This window comes from Lissotriton vulgaris, chromosome 2_1 (assembly GCF_964263255.1).
Source record: "Lissotriton vulgaris chromosome 2_1, aLisVul1.2, whole genome shotgun sequence".
Taxonomy (NCBI): domain Eukaryota; kingdom Metazoa; phylum Chordata; class Amphibia; order Caudata; family Salamandridae; genus Lissotriton; species Lissotriton vulgaris.
The window spans coordinates 87567853-87594214 of NC_141687.1; the positions used below are offsets into that span (position 1 = coordinate 87567853).

General features: G+C 42.6%; 1 protein-coding gene across 2 annotated transcripts in view; it reads right to left on the reverse strand.

Annotated features, from left to right (window-relative positions):
- Positions 1-9347: 9347 nt before the first annotated feature.
- LOC147729619 (uncharacterized) overlaps positions 9348-26362 on the reverse strand; it is a 148841-nt gene continuing 131826 nt past the window's right edge. For both annotated transcript variants that reach the window (XM_086954498.1, XM_086954499.1), the window contains one exon: positions 9348-10337. In XM_086954498.1, the coding sequence (XP_086810624.1) occupies positions 9523-10337 (815 nt within the window). In that variant the 3' untranslated portion in view covers positions 9348-9522. The remainder of the gene's footprint in view (positions 10338-26362) is intronic.

Consider the following 26362-nt stretch of genomic DNA (forward strand, 5'->3'; position numbering starts at 1 on the left):
CCCAGAGCACCTTTGTCCACACCTCCCTCCACTGAGGATTCTGGAGGAAGTTGGTTTGAACTTCAGGGGTGCCACATCAAGCCGTGCGGAATCGACCAGCGGGTGACTGTGTGGTGACTGTGTGGCGCAGGCATGGGAGCACATTAGTTGCATCGCATGGTCTCGATCGGCTGGTCTCGCCGATCTCACCTGGTGGCAGGGGAAAGGCTGCAACATTGGACCTGCATTGGACCTGCTTTGGCCCTGCAACCGGAGCGGTAGCTGCTGCAGAGTTGTGGGAGTGGAGTCGAACGGAGCTGAGTGCAGCGGCCAGGAAGGACCAGGTGACGACTGCAGGTCCCCTGACGCGGCTCCCACCGTGACTCATGAAGTAAGCAGTTGACCTTCCAGATACTACCATCGACGACGCATCAGCAAAAGGGAGGTCAGTGGTCTTTCCCAGTCCCCCTTATTGTCGGACTATCTTTACTCTGCACTCTGCACCTAACAGCATCCTGTCAGCTATTAAATTAAAGAAGCCCCTGCAGCTCATTGTCAATCACTTATCTCTCTAAACCACAGGATAAACATATCGATTTACAGGTCAGCTAGTACCATAACATTCTGTCCTCCTACTCCCCCCCTGGAGTGGTGTGTGATCACTTCCGACTTTTGACTTTTGACTTCTGACATCTCCGCAGTGATCCATCAAACTTAGCATGAGGTCAGGCACGAAAAGGGTCCAGCTCGAGACCAAGCCGAAGCCTAGAACCAAATATAAGTTGAAAGAAACGCTGGAGATCGCACCGAGCACTAATGAAACAGAAATCGTTAAAGAAGGCAGCCCCCAAGGAGAACCCAGTGTGTCTAGCGATCAAGTTTCACCAGCAGCGATTCCTCGTCCTACTCTTCGACAACCGAAGATTACATCAAAATTCTATTTTTTGAAGGATCCATTTTCCACCATCTTCTCGACCAGTGGGAAAATTCCGGGCCTCCAGGATTCACTTCTTCCTCTATCTCCGGTTGATCCGTATACTGTTCAATCTTTGGACCAAGCCAGTCATATTTCACCTCACTCTCTTATATTGGTCGACCAACCTGTACTGAGCTCAGCGACAGCGGGAGAATCAGGGGCCTCGGCTGACGGGAAGTCCTCTAACATGGCCACGTGCACACCATCAGTGCCCCTGGCAGGAGACAAGGGGGCCACGTCTGTTCTCCATTCATCCTCCTCTGTTACGGATCTCAATGCTCCGCATGGACTAACAGTCTCGTCTCCATGTGAAATCATTCAGATACAAAAGCATCCTCCGCCCAATTTTATCATCAGCAGTGGCAGCGAAGTCCTACAATTGCAAGTAGCCCTAAATAGCGATGGTGCAGGAAACTTAAACAACCTGCTGACTGCAGATAACAGTCATTTAGGGCAACTGGACAGTAAAAGCCCCCATTCACAGTCCCCTGAAGGATATGTACAAGAGCAGCTAGGCCATTGCAAGGAGGGTGTGGCAAACTCACCAAACCTTGGGAGTGAGGGCCTCGCCAATACAACCTACTTGGGCTCACAAGAATGGGCGATCTAGTTGCCGCATACATCCCGACCACGGGCATTAATCCATCTCCGCCAATAGTGGAATCAATCAGCAAAATTCAGGCCACTGAACGGGGCCTATTCCAGGAGGGCGTTTCCTCAAATTCAACCTCCTTACCGAAGTGGTCACTGTCTTCAAACAAAAGGGCCACTGGTATGGGGCTACCAACAAGATCCAAAGTGACAGAAGTATCAAACATGTGGGACATCTTGCTCAATACTATGCAACGAACTGTTGATACTCTCCATTTCCAATCTGATAAAATGGATTTACAGCTGACCCTACTCGACACCTTGGCTGTCTTTGTCGGGCGGATAGACGACAAACTCGGCCAACTAAACTCGTTGATCAGCAGAGCTCAGCAGGAGGCAAAGTTGGCATGTAGTTGCGGTCCCATTATTGACAAACTTGCAGTACTTCCAGAAATTGTATCTTGTTTAATTGAAGGGCTGCCGAAAGGGACAATCGCAAGGCTTCATTGCATCAATCCGGCCGAAACAGCCCCCCATGCAGTACCAACAGGAGGGTCAAGTACATCAAACCCCTCTGGAAAAGCTTTACTGGTGTCGCCGTTGGGGTCTTTGGGGCCGGAACTGGCTCACACGTCAACTTTTTCCACTCCTCCCCCAAATGTCAACAAGCCGCCCCTCAATGCGAAAGGGCGACGTCAGCAGAAAAGGAAAGGCCGGAAAAAACGAACATTAACAAGTATACTAGAAGTTTATCCACTCTTTAAGCAAGAAAAAAGACCTGAACAGCAGGTCATGGGACCTAACACAGTAGGCAACCTTAGTAGCGATCCACTCTCTAAAGGCCCCAGTCCTTCCTCCAACGGAGTACATGTGATAGCAAATACAGCGGCTTACACGTTGGAGGACGGCAGAGTTTCACCTGGCAAGAACATCGAGAAGCAGAAGATGATGGACAAGCATGGCCTTAAAGAAGCGATCAATGGGATCCCTCTCACTTCACTTCGAACATTTCAGCCTGGAATGGTACAGTCAAATCAGATCATCGATCATGTACAGGATGATCCAACCATGTCCCTCTGCGAAAGGTCCCGTCCTACAGAAATGACGGAACCGCGACCCCGACCCCCAAATTAAGCTCTCTTCCACTATAGCAAGCATCACCACAGCTCCTTCTGTGCCTGTTCCATTAATTTTTCTTTCTGGAGACAATCCTATTGGTTTTTTGCCCCAGTCTGACTATAACAATCTAAGAACTCAAGTCCCTAACAACCAGACAACTGTTCCGATGCATGTTCCTAAAAAGCTTCCGACTAGCATCCTTTTCACTCCTGAGTACCAATCAAAGGGCCCATTTGACATCCTAAACAGAGGGAATCTGTTACGACTACTTAACACCATACCAGCGCTCAACGACTTATCTTCAGCTGACCTGCTTTCTATAGAATTCATAAGAACTGATAGGTTGGATGGGAATGAGGCAACAAAGGCTACATGGATTTCACCTGAAATTGCTAATAAAATTCTTGAAGAGCAAGGTCTCCTTAAAACATGGGGGATCAACACAGTCGTTTACTATAACATAGGATACCCATTGCCCTTGCTTGAGAGGCCCAAGCAGCAACTACCCAATACAATTTCAATGACAAGGTCTGTGCTGGGGGGCGCATTGGGTCGTTCTCCAAAAGCAGTTCAGGCGTAACCTGTGGCAAATACCTCAAGGTCCGCCAACTCGTATCACACGATTGAACATCAGCTTTTCAGAATAAGTAATACAATAATAAATCCTCAATGACAAGGTTATCCAACAGAGCCTGTTTTGCGCACAGACGCACTGCACCTGAAATTATGCTTGTGGGACAGAAACAGGCTTAATAATAAAGCAGCGTATACTGATTTCCTTCAATATGTGAATTCATTCGACATCATCCTTCTCTCAGGAGACATGGCTGGAAGAGCCAGTTCACTTAGAGGGTTACACCTGCTACGATTCCACAGAAATAAGGAAAAGCAAGTTTGGTCGTTTGTCCGGAGGCCTAGCAACTTACCTCAAAATATCAACTATTGGTAATGCATGGACTCTAACCACTAACTCCTCGGCTACAAACACAGTAGAGATATCACTTAACTTTGGGGGGGGAAAGAAAGAGATCCAACTGACTAACACTTCCATTAACCCAAAAAACAAGAGACAAGAGGGGAAACTTCTAACTGACCATTTACATCATGTTATCACTACTCGAACATCATAAACCTAATTTTGTCTGGAGACTTTAATCAATGCATCTTGGGGTCTTCCGCAAACAGTGACATTCAGGCACAGTCATACCATTGGAATATACCAACCCAAGCATTTAGCAGCCAATGTAAAACATCCAAGCTTGCAAAGTCTTTATTGGAAGATCTGGAACATATGGGCCTAAGAGCTCTAAATGGAAGATTTCCTGATGACTCACCATCTGTAGCCTCATTTACCTCAAGCAAGACAATCTCTACAATTGACTACACTTTAGTCTCCATCTCACTGTTCCATTATGTATTGGGCTTCAATTTAGGGGACAAGGGCGATAGCGATCATCGCACTCAAGATAGCCATACTATAAATCTAAAACGAATTAAAACTTCGGTAGCAAATACTGTGGAGGTATTACAAGCTGCAAAAAGCCAATTAAACAAAGCAAACTACCCTTCTGGCAATAGTAGTAGGCTGGGAAAAATTTACGACTGAGTTTGCAACTATTTATTCAACAACCGTACGGCACTTTCCACTATCTGCACCCGGTGTCACAAGGAGGATCTCAGGCACCCAGAAAATGGCAATGAAATCCTACAAAAAAAGTGATAAATAAATCTTTAAGACAGTTGAAGAAAAGCCCGGGACATGGAAAACCTTTAGCGCAGCTTCATAAACATCATGCTGAACTCAAAAAGTTGAAATGGGGAATAATAATAATAATAATAAAGAGCTTATAGAGCGCTCAGTAACGCCATCACGGCGTGTCCCCGCGCTAAGCTACCAGTGAACCAGCATAGAACACCCAGACTCTATGCAGTATATAGGTATGTTTTAAGCAGAGCCCTAAACCGCAGTTCATTACCCTCCAGTCTCAACACAGGAGGGAGTTTGTTCCAGTTTTGAGCTGCTTGGAGCGCGAAGGAACGTCCGCCCATTCTCGCCTTCCTGATCCTGGGGACTGTCAACAATCCGGTACCCTCTGAACGGAGGGTCCTAGTAGGTTCATAGCGGCTAACTAGATCCTTCAGATATGTCGGTGACTTGTCCCAGACAATACGGTGGCAAAAAAGGAGGCACTTAAATAGCACACGCTTCTTCACCGGCAGCCAATGAAGCGCATCCAGCGCCAATTTCGAGCTAGCTCTCCTGGGTCTTCTTAACACCAGTCTGGCGGCGGAGTTCTGTATAACTTGTAGGCGACCTATGCTGCCCTCGGTTGCCCCAAGGAACAGAATGTTGCCATAATCTAACCGCGAGGTCACCAGTGCCTGCGTTAGTGTTCTTCTGGCCGATATAGGGAGGAGGTCTAAGGTTTTGTTTAGGGTCTTTAGAACTCCAAAACATTTGCCCACAAGGCGCCTTATGTGGCCTTCATATGAGAGAGAAGGATTCATCCAAATTCCTAAATTCTTGGCCTCCTGACATGGTATGGGGGTAGGGCCCAGACATGAAGGCCACCACTCATCCGACCATTTTTCGCTTTTTCCCCCTACCACCAGCAATCAAAAGAACCAATGATGAAGACTTCTGGGCAAAACTCCATTATGCTTCCAAGGCCAACAATAGCGCCCAGTTTTGGTCCATTATAAACAAAAAAGTAATGGCAGAAAATCTTATATAACCAAATCGTCTTGGGAATCCTTTGTTGAAGAACATTTTAACCAACAGGTTGCAGAAACAGGCGAACCTCCGGTTCTATTGGAGGGCCAACCATTACAAACAGTTTCACCATGTGAAGATGCCAAATTTGAACCTTCTGCAGTTCTAATTAGGAAATTAATTTCCAAAGGTAGAAAAGATGGCGCAATATAACAATACCCCGCCGGCCCTCTTCAAACTTGAACCGGAATATTGGGCCGATACGTTGATCCCCCTCTATATGTCTGTTAATAACTCGGGGTACCTCTCTGCCTCATGGAGGGGCTCAATTATTTCCCCAATTTATAAGGCGGGGATAGAACACTCCCAAAAAACTACCGCCTGATTGCACTCCAAGATATTGAGGCCAAATATTTTGCGGGCCTCTTATTGACTCCGTTGCGAGAATGGGCAACAAACCACAGCTTAATACCATCTAGCCAAACGGGATTCTGCAGAGACACCGGAACAACAACAAATTTGGTGGCCATTTCATTACTTATCGATAAGGCAAGAGCGACCAAACAGGCTCTTCACTTCTGTTTTGTGGACTTCAAGGCGACCTTTGATAACGTTAATCGAGGAATCCTCTGGCGGAAACTGGCCTCTTGGGGGACTTACTCGTGCCTATTAAGCCTCCTGATTGAATTGCATACGGACACGTGGGTCTAGGTAAAGCTCGGGAATGGCTCACACCTGTCTAGGTGTATTCCAACTACAAAAGGCCTAAAGCAAGGGTACGTGCTAGCCCCTACCCTTTTCAATTTATTTACAGCTGACCTGTCACCCGCACTAGAGGCTTGCAATTCCCACGCCCCTCGGCTTGGGGGCAAAGCGCTGCCAAGCATATCTTATGCTGACGACGTGGTCTTGGTCAGCCACACGAAAGTGGGTCTTCAAAATCTGATTAACACACTCCATGGATACGCCGATGACAACTTATTAGAAGTCAATATCAACAAGACTAAAGTCTTGTCCATAACCAGGAACAAAACGCTGCACACCTGGTCCCTTGGCACAAAAGTAATCTCCAACTGCTCGGAATATAAATATCTTGGGATCATAGTTGATAAAGGAGGCCGCTATCTAAGCCAACTAGAGGCCATTAAGAGGAAAGGGCTGTTAATAACCATGACATTGAAACAGCTAAAGTCCAATCTGACAGGTGAGACTCTACTGCCACTGCTTTGAGTGGCTAAAACTAAAATAGAGTCAACAATCACGTATGGCAGCGAGGCTCTAAGAGGTACCGACGCAAAACTTTTAGACACAACCATATCAAAGGCCTAAAGACTCCTTTTTAATCTGCCATCCTACACGTCACAAGCACAGATTTGTTTGGAATTTGGTCTGATGAGCCAAACGCTTGCACGAAGAGGGTCATATATAAAGTGCTGGCACAAAATAAGGAATTCTCCAGAAAATACCTTGAATCAACAGCTCTGGCAATACCTGATTAGCTCCTCGAGAACACCTGCGAAAAAGTATTTAGAGGAGTCCCTGATCATCACAGGCCTGAAAGAACTATGGGAGATCCCCTTATCGCATGCGCAATTTAAGCACGCAGTGAACAAAAGCTTAAAAAGACATTCGCATGTGGTGGATAAAGCCACCTTTTCTCACAGGCATCACGCCTGGATGACTGTGCACATACAAAACTCCCGGGCTCCAAACATATTTTGGTCTGGGATATGGCTAGAAAGCAAAAGAACTATTTTTTAAATATAGGCTAGGGATCCTACCTGCCATTCCACACTTACCACCGTGGCTGAGAACGAACTATGGGATCAGATGCCGGCTGTGCGGAACAGGGGTCTAAGATTTTAGAGCATCTACTATGTACTTGTTCGAAGCAGAATGAGGAGAGTGTAGCTCTGTTAAAAACAGCCTTTAACGAACTGAGCATCCGCTCACGCAGACAAGCAGTCCTTGCTTGTTTCGATCCTGGTCTTCCGCCGTTAAATGGAAAGCTGGTGAAATTCCTGAAACTAGCAGAACGGAAACAAACATGCCAGGTAGCTGGCTAAGAGGAATTCACGGGCAGCAATCAGCCGCTATGAACAATATGTCCCCCTCGTTTTAGATTGGTTTTAAGCACTGTTATTTTATATTTTTCTTTTAATTTTCTTGTGGAGACTTGTTTTAATGCATTTTTTTGTAATGGTTTTAAGTAACCTAAACAATAAAGAACTTACTTACTTAAAAAAACTGGCAGCTTTCCAAACACTTATCGCCTGACGGAATTGTGCCAGACTGATATGTTGACTTTTGGACTATTAAGACATTTTGAGAAACTATCGCAAAGTAACTATGGTTCGCAAGTGCTGCACTGGGACTTACTGTTCGCCCACCACACCCTTCAGTAATTTCCATTTGAGCTATAGCCAGATGTGCCATTCAATTTCTTGATTACTAATGAGCCCATTTTAGCAGCCATTTGTGTGTCAATTTGTTTTTTGAAGGATAACAGCGGGTGACACACTGCTCGAACATTAACTGATCGTACTTTTATTGCAGACAAAATAGTACTTCAAAAGTATCCGAGGATTTGCTTGACTGTTCCAATCCAGCTTCATATCAATAAAAAGAATCTCTGTTCGTGTCTACTCTGGTGCTTGGTTTTGGGTCCTGATGAAAACCCAGGGAACAAGGGGGTTCAAAACGCGTAGAACCTTGTTTTTTATCAAACAATTGTTTGTTAAAATCTGGTGGTTGTATTGTGCACATTTATAAAATCGTTCTATAAAACTGTGAATATTTTAGGAGGGTACAGTGTGCACAAGGAACTAGGGTGTCAACCATTGCTTGGTTTGGTTTGTGTATTGGGGCCTATCACGATTTGTGAGACTGAACCAAATGGCCCTTAGGACGGGTATAGTGTTGGGTGTATGTTGAATGTGTAGGATGAATGAAGAGTTTGGACTGAATGTAAGAGTTTGAGCGAGAGTGGAAAGAAGTGGGGTGTGAAAAAAAATCCTTTTGGTTTTTGATAGTTCCCAGTCATGGAAACTCTTTACAAACTGTTTGGTGTATATAATGTATTACTGTGTCCTTTTGCAAATAATGAAATAAAAAAAGAATATGTGCTATTGAAATAAAGGGTATTGTTTAGCCTATGGCCGCATTGATCTTGCGCCTTTTTCCAAAGTGGCATAAACTGTTGATCAGTATTGGCAATTGGTTTGTTGTCTTGGTTTTCAGTCGAGCACCATCTGCAGACTTTAAAAATAAACCAGGCCCACTTGGATTGTGTAGTCTAAGTCAGGCGATCTGATGCATTATGTGTGATTCTAGGTTCTGCTGCTAGGGGTAATACACTTTCTCTTTCAATCTTTAATAAGGAAATCCCCTTTGAACTTCTAAAGCTTATTTGTTAGCTTGATATTTAACTTTCAACTTCTGTATAGAACCACAGAGTATGGCTAAAGAAAATTAGCAACTGTAATACAAGAACATTTATTATAATTACACTTCAGTTTCTCCACAAGCATTTGAACACTTTTATAAATTGGTGATGGGGTGTACTGGCCTCTGGAGCTATTCATTGAAAAGGGATGCAACCTATAGTAACAGGATGAATGTCTTAGGGTGGTTGTAGCCACCTTAGACTGTCTGTCTAGGATGGTAATCTTAACTACAAGTCTACATATACCTTGCCACGATCCTTCCCTTCCCGTTTATTTCTTAGGTAAATTAAACAACAAACTGCATGGCTTATCACTTTCATAACAGAGCAAGGAAGTTTATAATGACACCTTGAAGGAGGAAAGAGTTTTGGGGAAGGATGGTTAAGGATACTCACCTCACTTAGTACATTTTGAGTACTGCAGATTAACAGTAAGTAATCATTCCTTCCATTATGCAGGGAAAGCTATGCTAGTAATCTTAAGAGCATGCCTGCTATTCTCGTATTGAATATCTACTTCATAATGGCTTTTGCCCAGCCACTGAGCATTTTTATTTCAAGTATGTTTTTGTTTTATAATTCCAACACTTACACAAGAAAAAATGATATGAGGAGACAAAGAATCTGAAATATTAGTAGAAATATACCAATAGTGAAGAATTTTTTTTCTGTACATTTATTGCAGGCTGGGTCATGCATTTAGTCTTGGGGTAGGTTTTTCCAAGTTTGATATCCAAATTCATTCACACCTACCCACCCTGTATGTGCCCTCTGGTGTTTAATAAGGCCTTCCTTCCGAGTGAAACTTCTGTTACATTTTATGCACTGATAAGGTCTCTCTCCAGTATGTATTCTTTGATGTCTACGAAGACTGTCCTTCCAACTGAAGGTTTTCGTACATTTGGTACACTGATATGGCCTCTCTCCTGAATGTGTTCTCTGATGTCCCACAAGATGGTGCTTGAGACTAAAGCTTTTGTTGCATTCAGTACAGTGATATGGTTTCTCTCCAGAATGAGTTCTCTGATGACAAATAAGATGCCCTTTTTGACTGAAAGTTTTGTCACATTCTGCACATTGAAAATAACTCTCTTGAAGGGATGACTCCGTTTGTGTTCGCTGGTACTCAGTGAGACTAATATTCTGTCTGAAATGTTTCTCAAATTCAGCAAACATATGTGGTTCCCAGGTTTGCTGTGGGTTAACTTCATTCATGGATGTTTTAGCACTGCACAAACTACTCTCATGTTCATTATGTTTGTCTGAGCTACTGGCTCCTTTGTGAATGCTGGAATTTGTGCTGTCTTTTAAACTGCTTTCTTGTAGAGTACTTTTTTCTTGCTCATTTCTCGGATTACTTTCTGGCCACAGCAGGCTTGCAGAGTTTGTCTCCATCTCTGGTTTGGGGAGCATATTTACTTCGATGTTTCCTGATGAGGCTTTACTTTGAATGGTCTTAACAGTGTATTTGCCACTATCTCCAATTTTACTTTTTCTTTTTGTAGCTCTGTCACCTGTTGAATTAAAACAAAAGGAAAATGATTATTTTTTCCATACAAGAGCAGTCATGAGAAAGGAACATATTTGTTAGTAGCATTCAAGTATGTTGTATTATGTTTGTATAATGTTTTCAGTATTCACACCTGAATTATCAACAGTCGGTGTTTCTTGTTCACTACCCTGCTGAATTGATTCTGTTTACCATATCGTACTAAGTGTACTAAGTGTAGACTTACAAGGACTTCAGTTTTGGTTTTGGTTTGGTTATAAATAAGAACTACAACATTTTGGTCAAAAATTGTGGAATTAGCTGACTGAGACTTCAGGAGCACGTTATGTATATATGTCTATAATACATACAATACCAACAGTATAACACACTATCGGAAGGATATTGATTGTAATAGTGTGGTTTGTGTTGCCTTTTTCAATTTTTGTTGCAAATTATTAACTGTTTCTTATATAATACATGATATAAAGTTGATAAACGATCGATACCATGGTTCCGATGTCTATTTGATTGAGTGTACATATTGATGGCTTGTGAAAATTAATAATTAATAGTGGAAATAATTCCTCAAGGTACCTTTTCATATATTGCATATTTACCCAGTTCCTTGGGGATTATTGGGTTGCCCTGTCTTTATTTACAGTATTAAAAGGCAACATTAAGTGAATGTTATTTTCATATTCTCTGGGACAAACTTCTAGCACATTTTCGATTGGAAAGCATATCATTTTCCAACAGGTCACTGCCCTAATGTTTTTAGTTTAAATATTTGAAGGTCTTTCAACAAATAAGTGCATTATTTTGATATGCCAGCTCCTATTTTTCAATGTGTATTCCTATATATCACTTCTTCTTGGTTTCTACATATAACTATGTTTACTTACTCAAAGGCTGAATTCAAAGAAGCAAGAAACAAAAGAAGCAACTGGCCACCAGCTCTCAAGGAAGAGATTCTTAAAAATGATTCTTAAAAAATAACCCTCGAGCTGACAATTAGGGACATTCTGTGAACTTCACAAAAATATCAGAAAAGACTCAACTTCATAAACACAGCAACAGCCGCAGCACATTACTTTTGTTACTTTTATATCTGATCTCTGTCCACCTCTGAGACACTAGTGTTGTATTCCACCAATGACATATGGTTCTGACAATTGTTATGAATAAGCCACTCTTGTGGTTGGGTACTTGATGATGACCATCAACCATCACCATCTAAAACGGACCTTAGCGTGTTATTTTATTCTAGCCTTAATGTAGGAAAATATAAATATATACCTGCCTAGTGAGGACAATTATGAAATAGAAAAGTACCTTTTAATATGAGCTCTTACCATTGACTTTGACGTGCTTTCAAGTTAATCTTGCTCTTTAACTTTATCTTGCTTCACAGCAGTGCTTGCTATTGGCTTTGACATGATCTTATGTCACCTTGCTTTCTAATTTTGCTCTGCTTTAAGCTTCTTTATGTGCATGACAGCGCTTGCAGAACTGATTCAATTTTTTCGACTGTCGCCATTTTCTGTGCTTCACAAGGTGGGGAGGGCATGTTTTGTTCCTCACTTGTTTTTCGCACCTCACTGACCAGAGGGAACTGGATATTATCTGTGGAATCTACAAACTCCGCCTCGAAGCCAAAATACAGAGGCTTGGCCAGCCACTGTCTTGACCTTGACAAAGACTAGTACGAGCCAGCCTGGTTTTCCAATGAGAAAGGGGCGAGGCTTTCTAGAAGCTTTGTTTCACTTAGAAATGGTATGTAAGCTAGGGGCCTCCGCGGGCTAAACGGAAGTTCACCACAGAATAGACGTATTACTGTGGACGGCGAATAAATTTGTGTCCTGACTGAACCCCTGTCGAGGCTGCAGAACCGGACTCCACTCAGCTTGGGCTGGCAGAATGGTGCTGAATCAGTCGGTGAGGTGTTCCTAAGCCACACCTTTTCTATTTCTTTCTATTCTTTGCCACTGTTTTCTTATTCCTTTTCCATTTGTTGCTATATATATATATATATATATATATATATATCACTGAAAAAACCATAGGTTTCACACCAGTTATAGTTAGGAATTAGCATTTAAAAAACCTATTAAATTCACAGAAAAAACCAGAGGTTTCACACCAGTTATAGTTAGCTGGAAATTTTACTGACATAAAACCAATGAAATTCCCACATTATAGTTAGTTGGACTCACTATAACTTGCGCGTGTAATGCACTGCTGATGACATCACATATTACATCACTCATGACATGGTCAGTGACATCACTCATGACATCACTGATGACACCATCCAGTGAATGTGTGCCTTTCTGAAAAATAAATATGTTTTATATATGTATATGTAAAGGTCAATGGAAGAATAAATATTTAAATAAGTGTCTAAATGGATGTTTTTTTAAAAAAAAATGATTGGTTAACTAGCTTATTAAGTGTATCTTAGTGAATACATATATTAGCGAGTAATGTTTAAATATTTAAATATATGTATCAGTGTTTCACTTTGTGTATAAGTGGCTGCATGGGTTGGTGAGTAGCTACATGTGTGTTTATATGGATTATTAGATGTTTTTTTAGTATCTTTATAATTGTCTGTTTGATTTGGTGGGGGTGTTACTTAGCACATAGATGCCTCAATGACTGACTCACTGTTTGTATGTGTTTTGAAGACAGCATATGTGTCGGACTGTATGGGTGAATGAGTGTGTATATGTATGTGTTAGTAAGTGAATGACTGTCTCACTAGTGTCTTTATCATTAACTACATATGTTTTAATCTAGTATATGTGAATATTGATGTATATAAGTGAGTATATGTGAGAGTGAAAGATTGAAAGAGTTCTTGTTTTAATAAGTATGTGTTTCTATAAGTGATTGTTTAAGAGAGTAAGTATGTGTAAGTTTCCTTAGAAGTAAGGTGGTAGTGTGTGTATAGCTGCATATGCAAAAAAATGGATGTTCAATAGTTTATTTGCATGTGTGAGTATGTGTGTGAGCAAGTTTTGGAAGACTGTCGGTGTGTTAACGGATGTATTTGTGTCTCACTACATATGATGAGTGAGTATATGTATGACTGACTATATAGAACTGTTGGTGAATGAGTGGATGTGTATGTAAATGGTGGAATTACTGAATTGGTTGTTGTAACTGGTATAGGTATCTCCACTTTTTTGTAAATGTTAGTTTCTATTTTTGAATATGTGTTTCAAGGGTTACTTTACAGTGAAAGGAGGTCAGTCACTCTGTCACAAGGATGGTGTCATCAGTGATGTCATGAGTGATGTCACTGACCATGTCATGAGTGATGTAATATGTGATGTCATCAGCAGTGCATTACACGTGCAAGTTATAGTGAGTCCAACTAACTATAACGTGGGAATTTCATTGGTTTTATGTCAGTAAAATTTCCAGCTAACTATAACTGGTGTGAAACCTCTGTTTTTTTCTGTGAATTTAATAGGTTTTTAAAATGCTAATTCCCAACTATAACTGGTGTGAAACATATGGTTTTTTCAGTGAATTTCATAGGTTTTTTTAAATGCTAATTCCTAACTATAAGTCTCAGTTTATATGTAAGACTGTTAGCGCTCTAGTTGTTCTTTAGAACACTCTGGGACATTCTGTCATTAAGCAGTATTTGGCCTACATCTGGCTGCTATTTGGGCTAAATTTGGTTTTTTTTTGTCTCTGGAGGCCATCTTTGGGCTACATTGGGCTACATTGGGCTACATTTGGGCTCTAACATATATATAGCCCAATGCAGGCCAATATATATTTTTTTCAAAGTTAATTTTCGTAAAAACCAATTGTGCATATATCTTGAGACATAGCAAACGCAGATCAAGCTACCAGTCCCTACAATTTTGCCCACATTTTTTTTTGTATATTATTTTTTTTTCCATTTTTTTTTGCCTTGGAGCGCTCCCGGTGCACGCCCCGGTGAGCGCCCCAGAAAGCGTAGTTCTATGAAGCGCCCCGGGGCGCGCACCGGGGAGCGTCCCGTAAGCGCCAATCTCATGATCGTGACGTATCGCGTAGCCGCGTCCGCGTGATACGCACGGCGTAAGCGCACCCGGAAGCACTCGAGCGAATACGATCGCGCAATGCGCTTACGCGACGCGCCCCTGAAAATAACACTTTTCATTGGTTAATAAGAGTTTTTTTTCACAAGTAGGGAAACACCCCACCCATTTCCCTCACAACCTGTTTGCTTTTGCTGAGACAACACCTCTTGTCTGTTCCTGCAAAAAAAACAAATTTAACCATGTCTGGTTCCCAGAACCCTTCCCTGGACCAGTCCTCAGACTCTTCAGATGGATTCCTGCCTGAGGTCCCCCCACAGAGAAAAGTGAAGGACCACTTTATTTGGAAGTTTTTCTCCTTTCTAGAGGGGGAGAAAAAATGCAATGCAGCAAAAGTCACGTGTAAAATTTGTGACACTGTTCTCTCACATGGAAATCCCACCCGGAAATATAGTTTTGGCAATGCAACATTACTCAGGCATGTTGAGAGGAAACACCCGATTAATTTTGCACGGGAGAGCACCAGGGCCCTGGCTCGCAATCCACCACCCGATTGCCCCTCCACTTCCACCGGAGCAACAACATCATCGGTGAGAGGAAGACCAGCAGTGATGACCCAAAATATTCAGCCTGTTTTTGCTGATATTACATTTCGTTGTAAGCAGTGTGACCAACTGCTATGTTATGGGGAGCAGAGCGTTGACCTGATTGTTCGAAAGAGGGAGGAACACCGCTGCGCCCCTAAGCCCTAATTTTTCCCCTTTTTTTTTGCTCCTGTTGAGCAGTTTTGCATTCCCTAGTTTTGTTTTTGTCCTGAAAAAAATACCAAAAATGTTTTAAAACGTTCGGAAAAAGTAAAAAAAAAAATTAAAAACTAAAAAAGAAGCAAAAAAACTGTTCTTTTTAGAACTACCTCCAATTTATAAAAAAATGCTAAATTTTTTGAAAACTATGTCATTCTTTTTTTCCCATGGTACGCCCCCCGGTCCGCTCCCCGGTGCGCGTACCTGGCGCTCCCCCCGGGCAAATCGAAAAAAAAAAAAAAATTATGGCCCCCACATCAAACCTAGGGGGTCAGGGGGGGTCTACCCTGCCCCCTTATGGTCAATTCCCCCCTTTATTTTTGCCACCTCTTGTGTCTCGATTTTACCGAGAGACAAGATGGCGGCGGCTCCGGACTGTTTAGAATGTTTACAGACACCCGAGAGCCAATCAGCTTTCCGCGCGCAAGTCGCGTGTCGCGACCGGTGCGCATACCGGGGCGCGCATATAGATATATATATTTTTTTGAACCTAAATTACTCAAAATCCACTGGAGCACATATCTTGAGACATAGCAAAGGCACATCGGGCTACCAGTCTCTACAATTTTGCCAAGTTTGGTGTAAATCCATTCAGCCGTTCGGGCTAAAAGTGAGGTCGACCGCCCTATGGAAATTAACATGGGGAAAACGCGTTTTGGGATCCCCCTTTTATCTCGGCCCCCGCTTGACGCATCCCCCCCAAAATTTCAGGGAAGGACCGGAGCTCGACAAGGCCATTTTGAGGAAATTTTCAGGCAGATTCGTCAACCGGCGCCAAAGTTATTCCAAATAGAATTTTGAGATTTTACATTGAAAAAAATCCTAACTATAACTACCTACTGGCGACCGCCAGTAGGTAACATATATATATATATATATATTCCAGCTCCAAAGTACCCAACGTACAAAGGAGCACCTGGACCTCAGCTGCCCACAAGGAGCCTTAAATGGTAAGAACGCCTTCAGCACAGCGATATCCTTTAACTGTTCAAACTGCCCTGGATGCCGGACGCGTTTTGAAGTGTCCCCACTTCTCTTCAGAAGCTTTGGCAGTTATGAAGGAGCGCTTGAGGCACCACACCCCTTCTTGCTTAGATGCAAGCCCAGGATGGGACTTATGGGACTTGTAGTGCCTCACGTCGCGCTAATGTTCAGTCGGTAACATTTCAAGCCCACGGATGGGCCTCGCTGTGTGGAATTCGTGCAAAATCCATGCGCTGCTGTCCCATGTTCTCAGCCCGTAGTCAAGACCGCATGGCCCTCGGTTCTTTCAGGGTGGTGCTCCTTCCGCGGCATGGGTCGCTGCGTAAATATTCCAGCTCCAAAGTACCCAACGTACAAAGGAGTACCCGGACCTCAGCTGCACACAAGGAGCCTTAATTGGTAAGCACGCCTCCAGCACCACGATATCCTTTGACTGTTCAAACTGCCTTGAACAGTCAAAGGATATTGTGGTGCTGGAGGCGTGCTTACCATTTAAGGAGCACCACCCTGAAAGAACCGGGGGCCATGCGGCCCAACTACCATTGACTTTTTAGATGTCAAAGTTGAAAATAAGAACAACGTTCTGACAACTATTTTATTTAGAAAGGATACGGCGGGCAACAGCCTGCTGCATGCCCATAGCTGTCATCCGGCCAATCTCATTAATTCCATCCCCATGGGAGAATTCCTGAGAGCCAAACGTAATTGCTCCAATGAGGTCGACTATACCAAAGAGACACTCATTATGGCAGAAAGTTTTAGACAGAGAGGCTATAAGCACAAATGCATATCCAAAGCTTTGGATAAAGTGAAGAGTAGGGAACGGTCCAGTTTACTTAAACCTAAAGAGAAAGAAAAAGAATGTGAGTCTGAATCCAATACACCCAGTAGATTTATCACGGATTTTCATTCCCAATCTAGAGAAGTGAGAAAAGCACTGGACAAGGATTTAGCAACTGAACTCTCTGAGTACCCCCAGCTGACCTTTAGGAGACCTAAGTCACTGAAAGACCTCCTTTGTTCAACACTCATACCAGAGAACACTAGTCAGAGGATTCCAGTGCAAGGATTTTACATCTGTGGCAGATGTAAAGCCTGCCGCAACAGTAAAAACCTTATATAAGTCCAGTTGTCCAAAGAAACTGACAAGTTTAGGATCACCAAACATGTCACATGTCTGACGGATCATGTGATATATGCTTTGAAATGCCCATGTCAGCTCCATTACATTGGCAGTACCAAACACCCAGCCAAAAAGAGAGTCCTTGAGCACATGCGGGCCATCACCCATGGGGACAAACAATACCCTATTGCTAGGCATTTTGCTACACACCACAAGGGCAATGCCAATTTACTCTCATTCTGTGTTTTGGAAACTGTTCCCAGTAGGGAAAGAGGAGGAGACAGAATTAAGGATATGAGGAGACTTGAATCCAGACTTATAATAAAATACAGGACCACACAACCAGGTGGCCACAATTTACATGAAGAATTAACCGTACATCTAGGTTAGCCTGTGAACTTGAATTATTGATTGTTGCCTCATAAATGTCGTGTTTTAACTCTGTTTTTAACGAACTGAAATGTTATGGCTTGCACCATGGTCACAAACTGATTTCGATTATTTTTCTTTACATTTACAGAACGTGGTGGTGACACATTATGGGAATCTGTTCAGCACTTTATTGAGCAACTGCACGTTTGATTGAACTGTATGATTGGAAGATAACCTGATTTCTTCGATTAGCCGGATTGAGAATGGAGACAGGCATCAATCAACGTTGATGGCCTTTAAAAATGTATTTTGTGCCCACAGGGGCTCTATCTAACTTTACTTTGGCCATTAGGGAAACTATGGCGGTTCTGGCCCACTTGGGCGATACTTTATTTATTTATTCAAGTATGCTAGTTTAGCACTGAGATCAACGCATGCCTGACAGGGATAAGTGTTTACCGGTATTCCCCACCTGGGGTAGCTTATCCTCTGACTGCTAGATTAATCAGTTTTTGTCATTCGAGACTGACGGCTCGCCATCCACATTTACATTTTTTTAGCCTGCTTTGCCTAACTTTATTGTTTTCTCACTAACGAATACTTTAAGGTTTCCAATACACTACGGTGTAGGGGACGAATTTCCCTCTAAGTTGATAAATGGTTGCTCAAACCGGTCATGTTCTAATATGTAAATACAAAATGTAACAAAAATGTAATGTTTATTGGACCAAGTCTGAACACAGACCGCGTGTAAACCGTTAAGTCTGTTGTATATTGCCCTCGGTATGACGCTAATACCATTTGACCTTGTATATAGTGCACGGTGTTCAGTTTGCTCGTTCTCGTGATAAAGCCGGTTTCACCTGCGAAACGCGTCGAGGAAAAGCCGTTTTGAAATAAACACGCTTTGCAAACTCGAAGTGGCCCGGATATCTTTCTAACAAGGAGAGTGTTTGGCTGGAATATATATATATATATATATATATATCGACACACACTCGCTTCGTTTCAACTCGCGTTTCGTGAGCTCCCCACTCACTTGATCACGGTGATCAAGTGAGTGGGGAGCTCACGAAACGCGTTGGTTTTGCGCTGTGAAGTATGCTGTAGAGAATCTGAAAATAAATCAACCTGCTTCCTAAAAACTGAGTGACTGGAGTGGCGGCTTCTTTTGTTTCTGAACCGGGTGATACTCGGGGAAAAACACAGTGTGGATATATATATATATATATATATATATATATATATATATATATATATATATATATATATATATATATATCCAAACTATATCCAAACTGTGTTTTTCCCCGAGTATCCAGAAAATCCACGCACGATTTCCACAAGATGAGGCGTCCTCCCACACCTTACAAAGACGCAGACACGGTCCAATTATGTGCAAATCCATTTATTTCGAGCAAGCACATCGCATGACGTTTCGGCTCCTGGGAGCCTTGTTCACATGACAGTGTCTATCATTACGAGCCGTTCTTTTAAAGAGACAGCCACTGGTTGAAAAAAAGTTTTTGATCACATGCTCTGTTAAAAAATAGACATGGAAGAAATGTTTTCCGCTTAGACTTGCATAGCAAATTATCACATTTGTATAAAGGATGGCAAATCAAAAGCACAATTAATTTATGATATCTCGGTAAAATACTCTTTGGTCTATAGTGGGTAAAAATCATCTGAGCTTGATTATCAGGAGTCAAATACAAAAATATATAAATCACTCTATAATAGAAAACTGCCTCTTGAATTATCTATATACAAAAATAGAATAAATACTATTATTATACATCTATATTTTTACATTAATACATATATACATTATTTACATTAAAGTGCTTGTGCTTCAAGGCTTGATTGCCTGATTGAAATTTCTGCATTTAGGCAAAAATAACCCCCTTGTGATAACTATCCAAAGATAGATCATAACATCGGTAATGCAATTTAAAGCAGGTTTATAATGTAAATGTAAATGTGTTTACTTCCTGAGGCACTTCATTACATTGCTCTTCGCAACCCATTAGAAAAACATTAGTTAACCATATAATCATTATCCAATTGTTACACATTTATAAACTTCCATGTCAAAATATTTAAGTGAAAAATAGTGCAAAACAAATCAAAATAAGGTATTATGGATCAAATCAGCTTATCAGGAATAAGGACCCTTTAGCTGGACCATTCTCATTTGTGTATATATAGTACATATTTTCTTTTTATATTTTCCTTATTTGCTCTTTTTATAACTGTTTTTTTACTTTTTTTCTTTTTTCGTTGTTATTTTTCTATTAAGTAGCAGCTACAGATTCATTTTACAGTACCTGAAAAGGACGCTATTTGTTATCTTGTAGATACAATTAGGGTAGATATCTGTCCCAGCCCAGATTTTCCCATATTGTTGTAAGGGATTGATGTGATGTCCTAGGTATTTATAGTATTAGATCAATTACAGTAAACATGTATATAAGTCTTCAGTGATGTTCAATCCTGTCGGGCCTTGGTGTTTAACATGAGGATATATTTGGTCTCAAGTTTTCTCAATCTGGTTTCTCTGTCGCCTCCCCGCCTTTTTGTATTTACACTATCTATTACAAAGTATGACAATGTTTTATTGTTGCTTTGGTGTACTTCTCGATAGTGACGGGCAACAGGATAAGTATTGTCCCCATTTGAGATCGCCCTGAGATGCTGGAGAATTCGTTGATGTACAGGGAGTTTAGTACTTCCTACGTACATCAATGGACAAGGGCACTGTAGGACGTACACCGGCTGGTCGGTTTTACATGTCAATACCTGTGATATTGGGTGAACTGTATCACTAAAACCATCTTTGTAGCTTTTGGTATTGACACCATGGGTGCAGGCTTTGCATGTTTTACATTTATAAAAGCCTTTGCCTGTTTGCCACCAGCTGCTGCCTCTGATCGGTTCAGGATTAGTGTCCACAATCTGGTCCCTCAGGGAAGGTGCCCTGCTATAGGTGAGAGAGACCCTAGTAGGCAAGTTCTTGCCTATAATAGGATCTTTTATAACTAATGGCCAATGTTTATTGACAATCCTATAGATCTCCTTATACTGTCTGCTAAATCCTGTAATTATTCTGAAATCATTTTTGTTAGGATCAGTTAGTTTTTGTCTTTTTTGGTAATTGCCTGTTAGTAACTCATCCCTGGATAATAAGTCCGATTTAGCAATAGCTTTGTCCACAATTGTAGTTGAATATCCTCTGTCTAAAAATCTCTTTTTGCTTTCTTGTTGCGCCAACTTCAACTCAACAGGATCACTGCATCCTCTCTTCATCCTTAGCATCTCCCCGTAGGGGATGCTTGCTATGAGGTGCCTTGGGTGGCCACTCGCAGCATGTAGACTGCTGTTTCCAGCAGTTTGTTTTCGGAATATTTTAGTATGCAGTTTGTTATTTTTAGTATATACCTCGGTATCTAAAAAGGTAACTTCATTTTGACTGAGTGTTGCAGTGAACCTAAGATTTAGTTCATTTACATTGATTTCAGTGATGAATTTCTCAGCAGACTCCTTGTTACCCCGCCAAATAATAAACAAATCATCAATGAAACGAAACCAAACAATAATATTGTCCCTTATTTCATTCAGGTAGGTGGTTTCAAGGACCAGCTCCTCCCAAGCTCCCATGTGCAAACATACGAAACTTGGGGAGAAGCTGGCCCCCATTGCCACCCCCTGTATTTGACGGTAAATCAACTGGTTGAACATAAAAATGTTATTTGACAAACAAAAATTCAACATATCAAATAACATAGCATTATGGGCTTCACAATCCTCAGATCTCCTAGAAAGGAAGTATTTCACTGCTTCCATACCTTGAGTGTGGGATATGCTGGTATACAGCGATGTTACGTCCAAGGCCATAAGCCAATCACCCTGTCTCCAATCTGCCTCTTTAAGTTTCAACAAAAAATCACTAGTATCACGTGCATATGATTTTAATTTTTGTACATAGCCCTGTAGGAAATAATCAATATAAATTGATGTCCGTTCCAATAGACTGCCCCTGGCAGAGATGATTGGCCTGCCAGGGGGTTTGAGGGGATCCTTATGAATTTTTGGGATGAAATATATGATTGGTAATACAGGATTATCGACCTTGAGATATTTGTATTCTTCCCCACTGATCAAGTTGGCTGATTTCCATCCAGATAATTTTTTGTGGTATTCAACTTTGATTGTGGTCATTTTTTGGGGTAGAATACGTTCATAGCAGTTCCTGTCGTTGATCTGGGTATAAGCCTCTTTATCATAGTCTAATTTAGTCATTAGTACTATGTTGCTCCCTTTATCGCTACCACGGATCACAATGTTTTTATCCTTGGTTAGGCGGGCTACCAGTGTTTTATATCCATGGGACAGTCTGTTGAATTTCCATTTAGGCATGTTAGACTTAAGATCTTTTAAGTCACTTACCACGTATATATTGCATCCTATTTTGATCGTTTATTCCAATTATCTATTTGTTACTTGGGAATCTGCCATGACTAATGCATTCGGCCTGCCTTTGTTGAAGTAGTGTATTAATAAATGTATACATGTTATATTCCATACATTTGGATTGGTGTTATTACCTTGCCTTGGGGGAAGTGCTGGGTTTTTTTTTGTCCAAGGGAGGGTTGTGGTTAGGATATGTCCTTTTTGTGAAAAGCAGATTCACAACAATGCGTAACTTTAAATATTACTCGTATGCCAATGACACACAGTTCTGCCAATGCATCACCAATTAACACATTAAAGCTGAAAATGTGCTATTCTCTATCAAAAGGAAAATGTAGGTTACACATGTTACACATGCCCAAAATAAACACAAGCCTTCAGGTCAAAATCAAGTTAATGGTGAGTTTAGAAGTAAGTGGTGCCTTGAATGAACAATTTCAGTCTACATTGTGCTGCTAAAGTATCAAATAATTTGGCTGTCCCAAATTACAAAACCAATGCACACCGAGTGCTTAGATTCAAACTTGCCCACCAAATCCTAGACATTTTGTTCTAAGTAAATAATCCAAGCTGTAGACCAGGTGGTAAGTTCCAAGTAGTTCCTTAAATAGTTTCAATTGTAGATGTTGAAAGATGATGGTAGATGGAAATAAGATTGAAGTAAGATAGAAGTATAGCCCCACCAGGAGCAGTCTCCCTCTGCTCAGCCTCTCATCCTCCAACTGACGCTCTCCACCAGTCCACACACCAACATTCCATTACATCATACAGCACTATACAGCCATGTAGACTGAACAGAAGAGAGAGTATTGATGTAAAGAAAGAAGAGAGGAATTAACCATTACAACACATTTATTTATGGAGGTATGGATATTACCTGCTAAAAATTCACAAGAGACTTACAATTTGGCTTTCTGCACTCTACATTTTTCTTCTTCCAGCAGTGGCTTCCCTTTATGTTTGCAAAACTGAGCATCAACAAATAAACCTAACTATCCACAGTCATCAATCAATCAATCAGAGTTCTTGTAAAGCGCGCTATTTACCCACGAGGGTCCCAAGGCACTGAGGGGTGGGGGTGCTGCTACTGCTCGAAGAGCCAGGTCTTGAGGAGTCTTCTGAAGCGAGCAGGTCCTGGGTCTGCAGTATGTGTGGGGAGGGTGTTCCATGTTTTGGCGGCGAGGTAGGAGAAGGATCTGCCACCGGAGGTAGTTCGTTGGATGCGGGGGACAGCGGCGAGGGCGAGGTTGGGGGAGCAGAGATGACTGGTGGGGGTGTGGAAGCTGAGTCTGCTGTTTAGGTAGGCTGGTCCGGCGTTGTGGAGTGCTTTGTGTGCGTGGGTGAGGAGCTTGAATGTTATCCTCTTGTCGAAGGGGAGCCAATGTAGGTCTCTCAGGTGGGGGGTGATGTGGCTGCGGCGGGGGATGTTGACGATCAGTCGGGCGGAGGGGTTTTGGATGCCTTATAGTCGTCGTAGGTGTTTGGCTGGGATCCTGCGAAGAGAGCGTTGCCGTAGTCCACTCTGCTGCTGACAAGGGCCTGTATCACCGTTCTTCTTGTTTCGGTCGGGATCCACTTGTAGATCCTGTGGAGGGTGTTGTAGCAGGAGGAGGAGACGGCGTTGACCTGCTTAGACATGGAGAGGGAGGAGTAGAGGATGAATCCTAGATTGCGTGCATGGTCGGTGGGTGTTGGTGCTGTTCCCAGTGTGGTCGGCCACCAGGAGTCGTCCCAGGCTGAGGGGGTGGGTCCGAGGATGAGGACCTCCGTCTTGTCAGAGTCCAGCCTCAGACGGCTGCTCCTTATCCAGTCGGCGAAGGCCTTCATTCCCTCGTAGAGCTTGGTTTTGGCAGTGTGTGGGTCCTTGGTAAGGGAGAGGATGAGCTGGGTGTCGTCGGCATAGGAGATGATGTTAAGGTCGTGATGGCAGTCATGTACTGTAAGCGCCTAATTTTTCCATCTGTGAAGGATCCCCAAATATAAAACCTTTAAAATGACCAACAGAAAGTACACAGTGTTCCTCCTTAGCACATGGACCTCTCAACTTCTTTGAAACAACTATAGTCATCCAAAGAACCACACAGGAAACAACTGAGACTGTAAAATGGAAAAGGGGAAAACTGAGTTGTAAGCTGAAAATTAAATTTAAATGATTGGCTTTAAAGGACCACAATTTTACAAGGAACAGTGCATGGTGAAAAGTTTGTCGCACAGTAGCCATGTGCTGTCCTGCTAATTTCATCATTCAGGCAAACCCAATATTTCCTTGTCCTGGTGACCCATATCACGAGTCTTAGGCAGGTGCTCTGTATGGTTTTTCTGTTGGATCCAACCAGATTTGATTTTTTTTTAACTGGTGGGGCCCACCCAAAGTGGAACTCTACCAGACTTCATGTAAAAGATACTCTCCCTTTGAGTTGGATGGACCATTACGTGGTTAGTTTCACTCTTTCTTTTCCACAACTGGGTGTTAGCCCGGAACTGCTAAATTGTAATTGTAATTGTAATTGTAATTGTAAAATCACTTATATAGCGCATGGCTACCCGTAGGCATCCCAGCGCTCATGGCAACGGTGATCCTGGGCTAGTCCGATCTACATTCCTACTGCAAGCTAATTTCTGGGGAATAGGAAGGTTTTGAGTTTCTTCCTAAACTGAAGGAAGGTCTGTTCCTGCCTCAAGTTACATGGGAGGGCATTCCATTCTCTTGCTGCTTGCAGAGAAAAGAGCCGGCCGCCCGAGCGGGCTCGCTTTATCCTGGGAATGACTGCCAGGTTGTGGTCACTCGAGCTGAGATTGAGTTGGGGCTTGTAGGGACTTATCATATTTTCCAAAATGGAAGGGCCTTCTCCATGCATGATCTTGTATGTGATGCATAGGGATTTAAATTGCACCCGTTCCTTCACAGGGAGCCAATGGAGTGATCTTAGAGCTGGCTTCGCCGACATATATCGACTAGTTCCAGTCAAAATCCTTGTAAGGTTTTAAAAGTGGATGCCGGTGCCCCAAGGTATATAGCATTTCCGTAGTCAATTTGTGATAAAACCAAGGATTGGACTACGGTCTTCTTTGCTTTTTCAGGGAGTTGGGGCAGGATTTTGCGCAGGGATTTGAGTATCCCATGACAAACTGCAGAGGTCTTTCTGGCTTGTGTTTCGAAGGACAAAGCGTTGTCGAGCCAGAAGCCTAAACTTTTTATTTCTGGTTTGGGTGGTGGTATGGCACCCATACAAGTGGGCCAAGCTAAACAGTCGGGGATATCCTGCTTTCCTAAGAGCATCAGCTCGGTTTTCCCTCCGTTAAGTCTGAGCTGAGACGAATTCATCCAGTTTACTACCACCTCCAAACAATTAGCCAGATTGTTCGGGGGAGCATCTGTTTGTTGCAAGGAAAACACCAGCTGGGTATCATCCGCGTAGCTTATTAACTGGATGCCAAACGGAGCAACTAGTTCCGCCAACGGGGCCATGTAGACATTAAACAGTGTGGGGCTAAGGGACGACCCCTGTGGTACCCCACACTGTAACGCTAACAGGCGAGAGCAGTTGTTACCCTCAAACACCTGAAAGTATCTTTCCTCGAGAAAAGATCTCAACCACTCCATGGCTTTCCCGGTTACCCCGATGTTCCGGAGTCGCGACAGCAGCAGATGGTGACTTACTGTGTCGAAGGCGGCGCTGAGGTCCAGAAGGATAATGGCCGCTAAAGAAGGGGCATCAAGCCAATTGAAATTAGAATTAAATTAATCCAGATCATTCCAGCCCTCAGTTCATCTGCAAGTAAGATTGTTACTCCCTTAGAATCCTCAGAGAAATAATAATATGGAAGCTTATAAAGCGCCTGGTTACGCACACCGGCGTGTCCCCGCCCTGTAGTGAGTGAAAGCCACATGCCCCAAACTGAGCTACCCGCGCCCCATTTATTGAAGGAACAAGTGTGTTTTGAGCTTTCCTCTGAACCTAACCTCAGAAGGTTCCAGACGAAGCTCAGGCGGGAGTTTGTTCCAACTCCTCGCTGCCAGGAGCCGGAAAGACTACCACCCATGCGGGCCTTTTTGACTTTTGGGATCACCAACAGGCCAGTCCCGGTAGATCCAAGAGAACGACCCGGTATGTAGGGTGTAATCAGGCTTTGCATGGGCCTGGGTACTTTGCCTCCAATAATACGATGACAAGTACATAAGGCCTTAAACACAATTCTTTTCCTGACCGGAAGCCAGTGAAGAGCCTCCAGGGTGGGCTTCGAGGCAGCT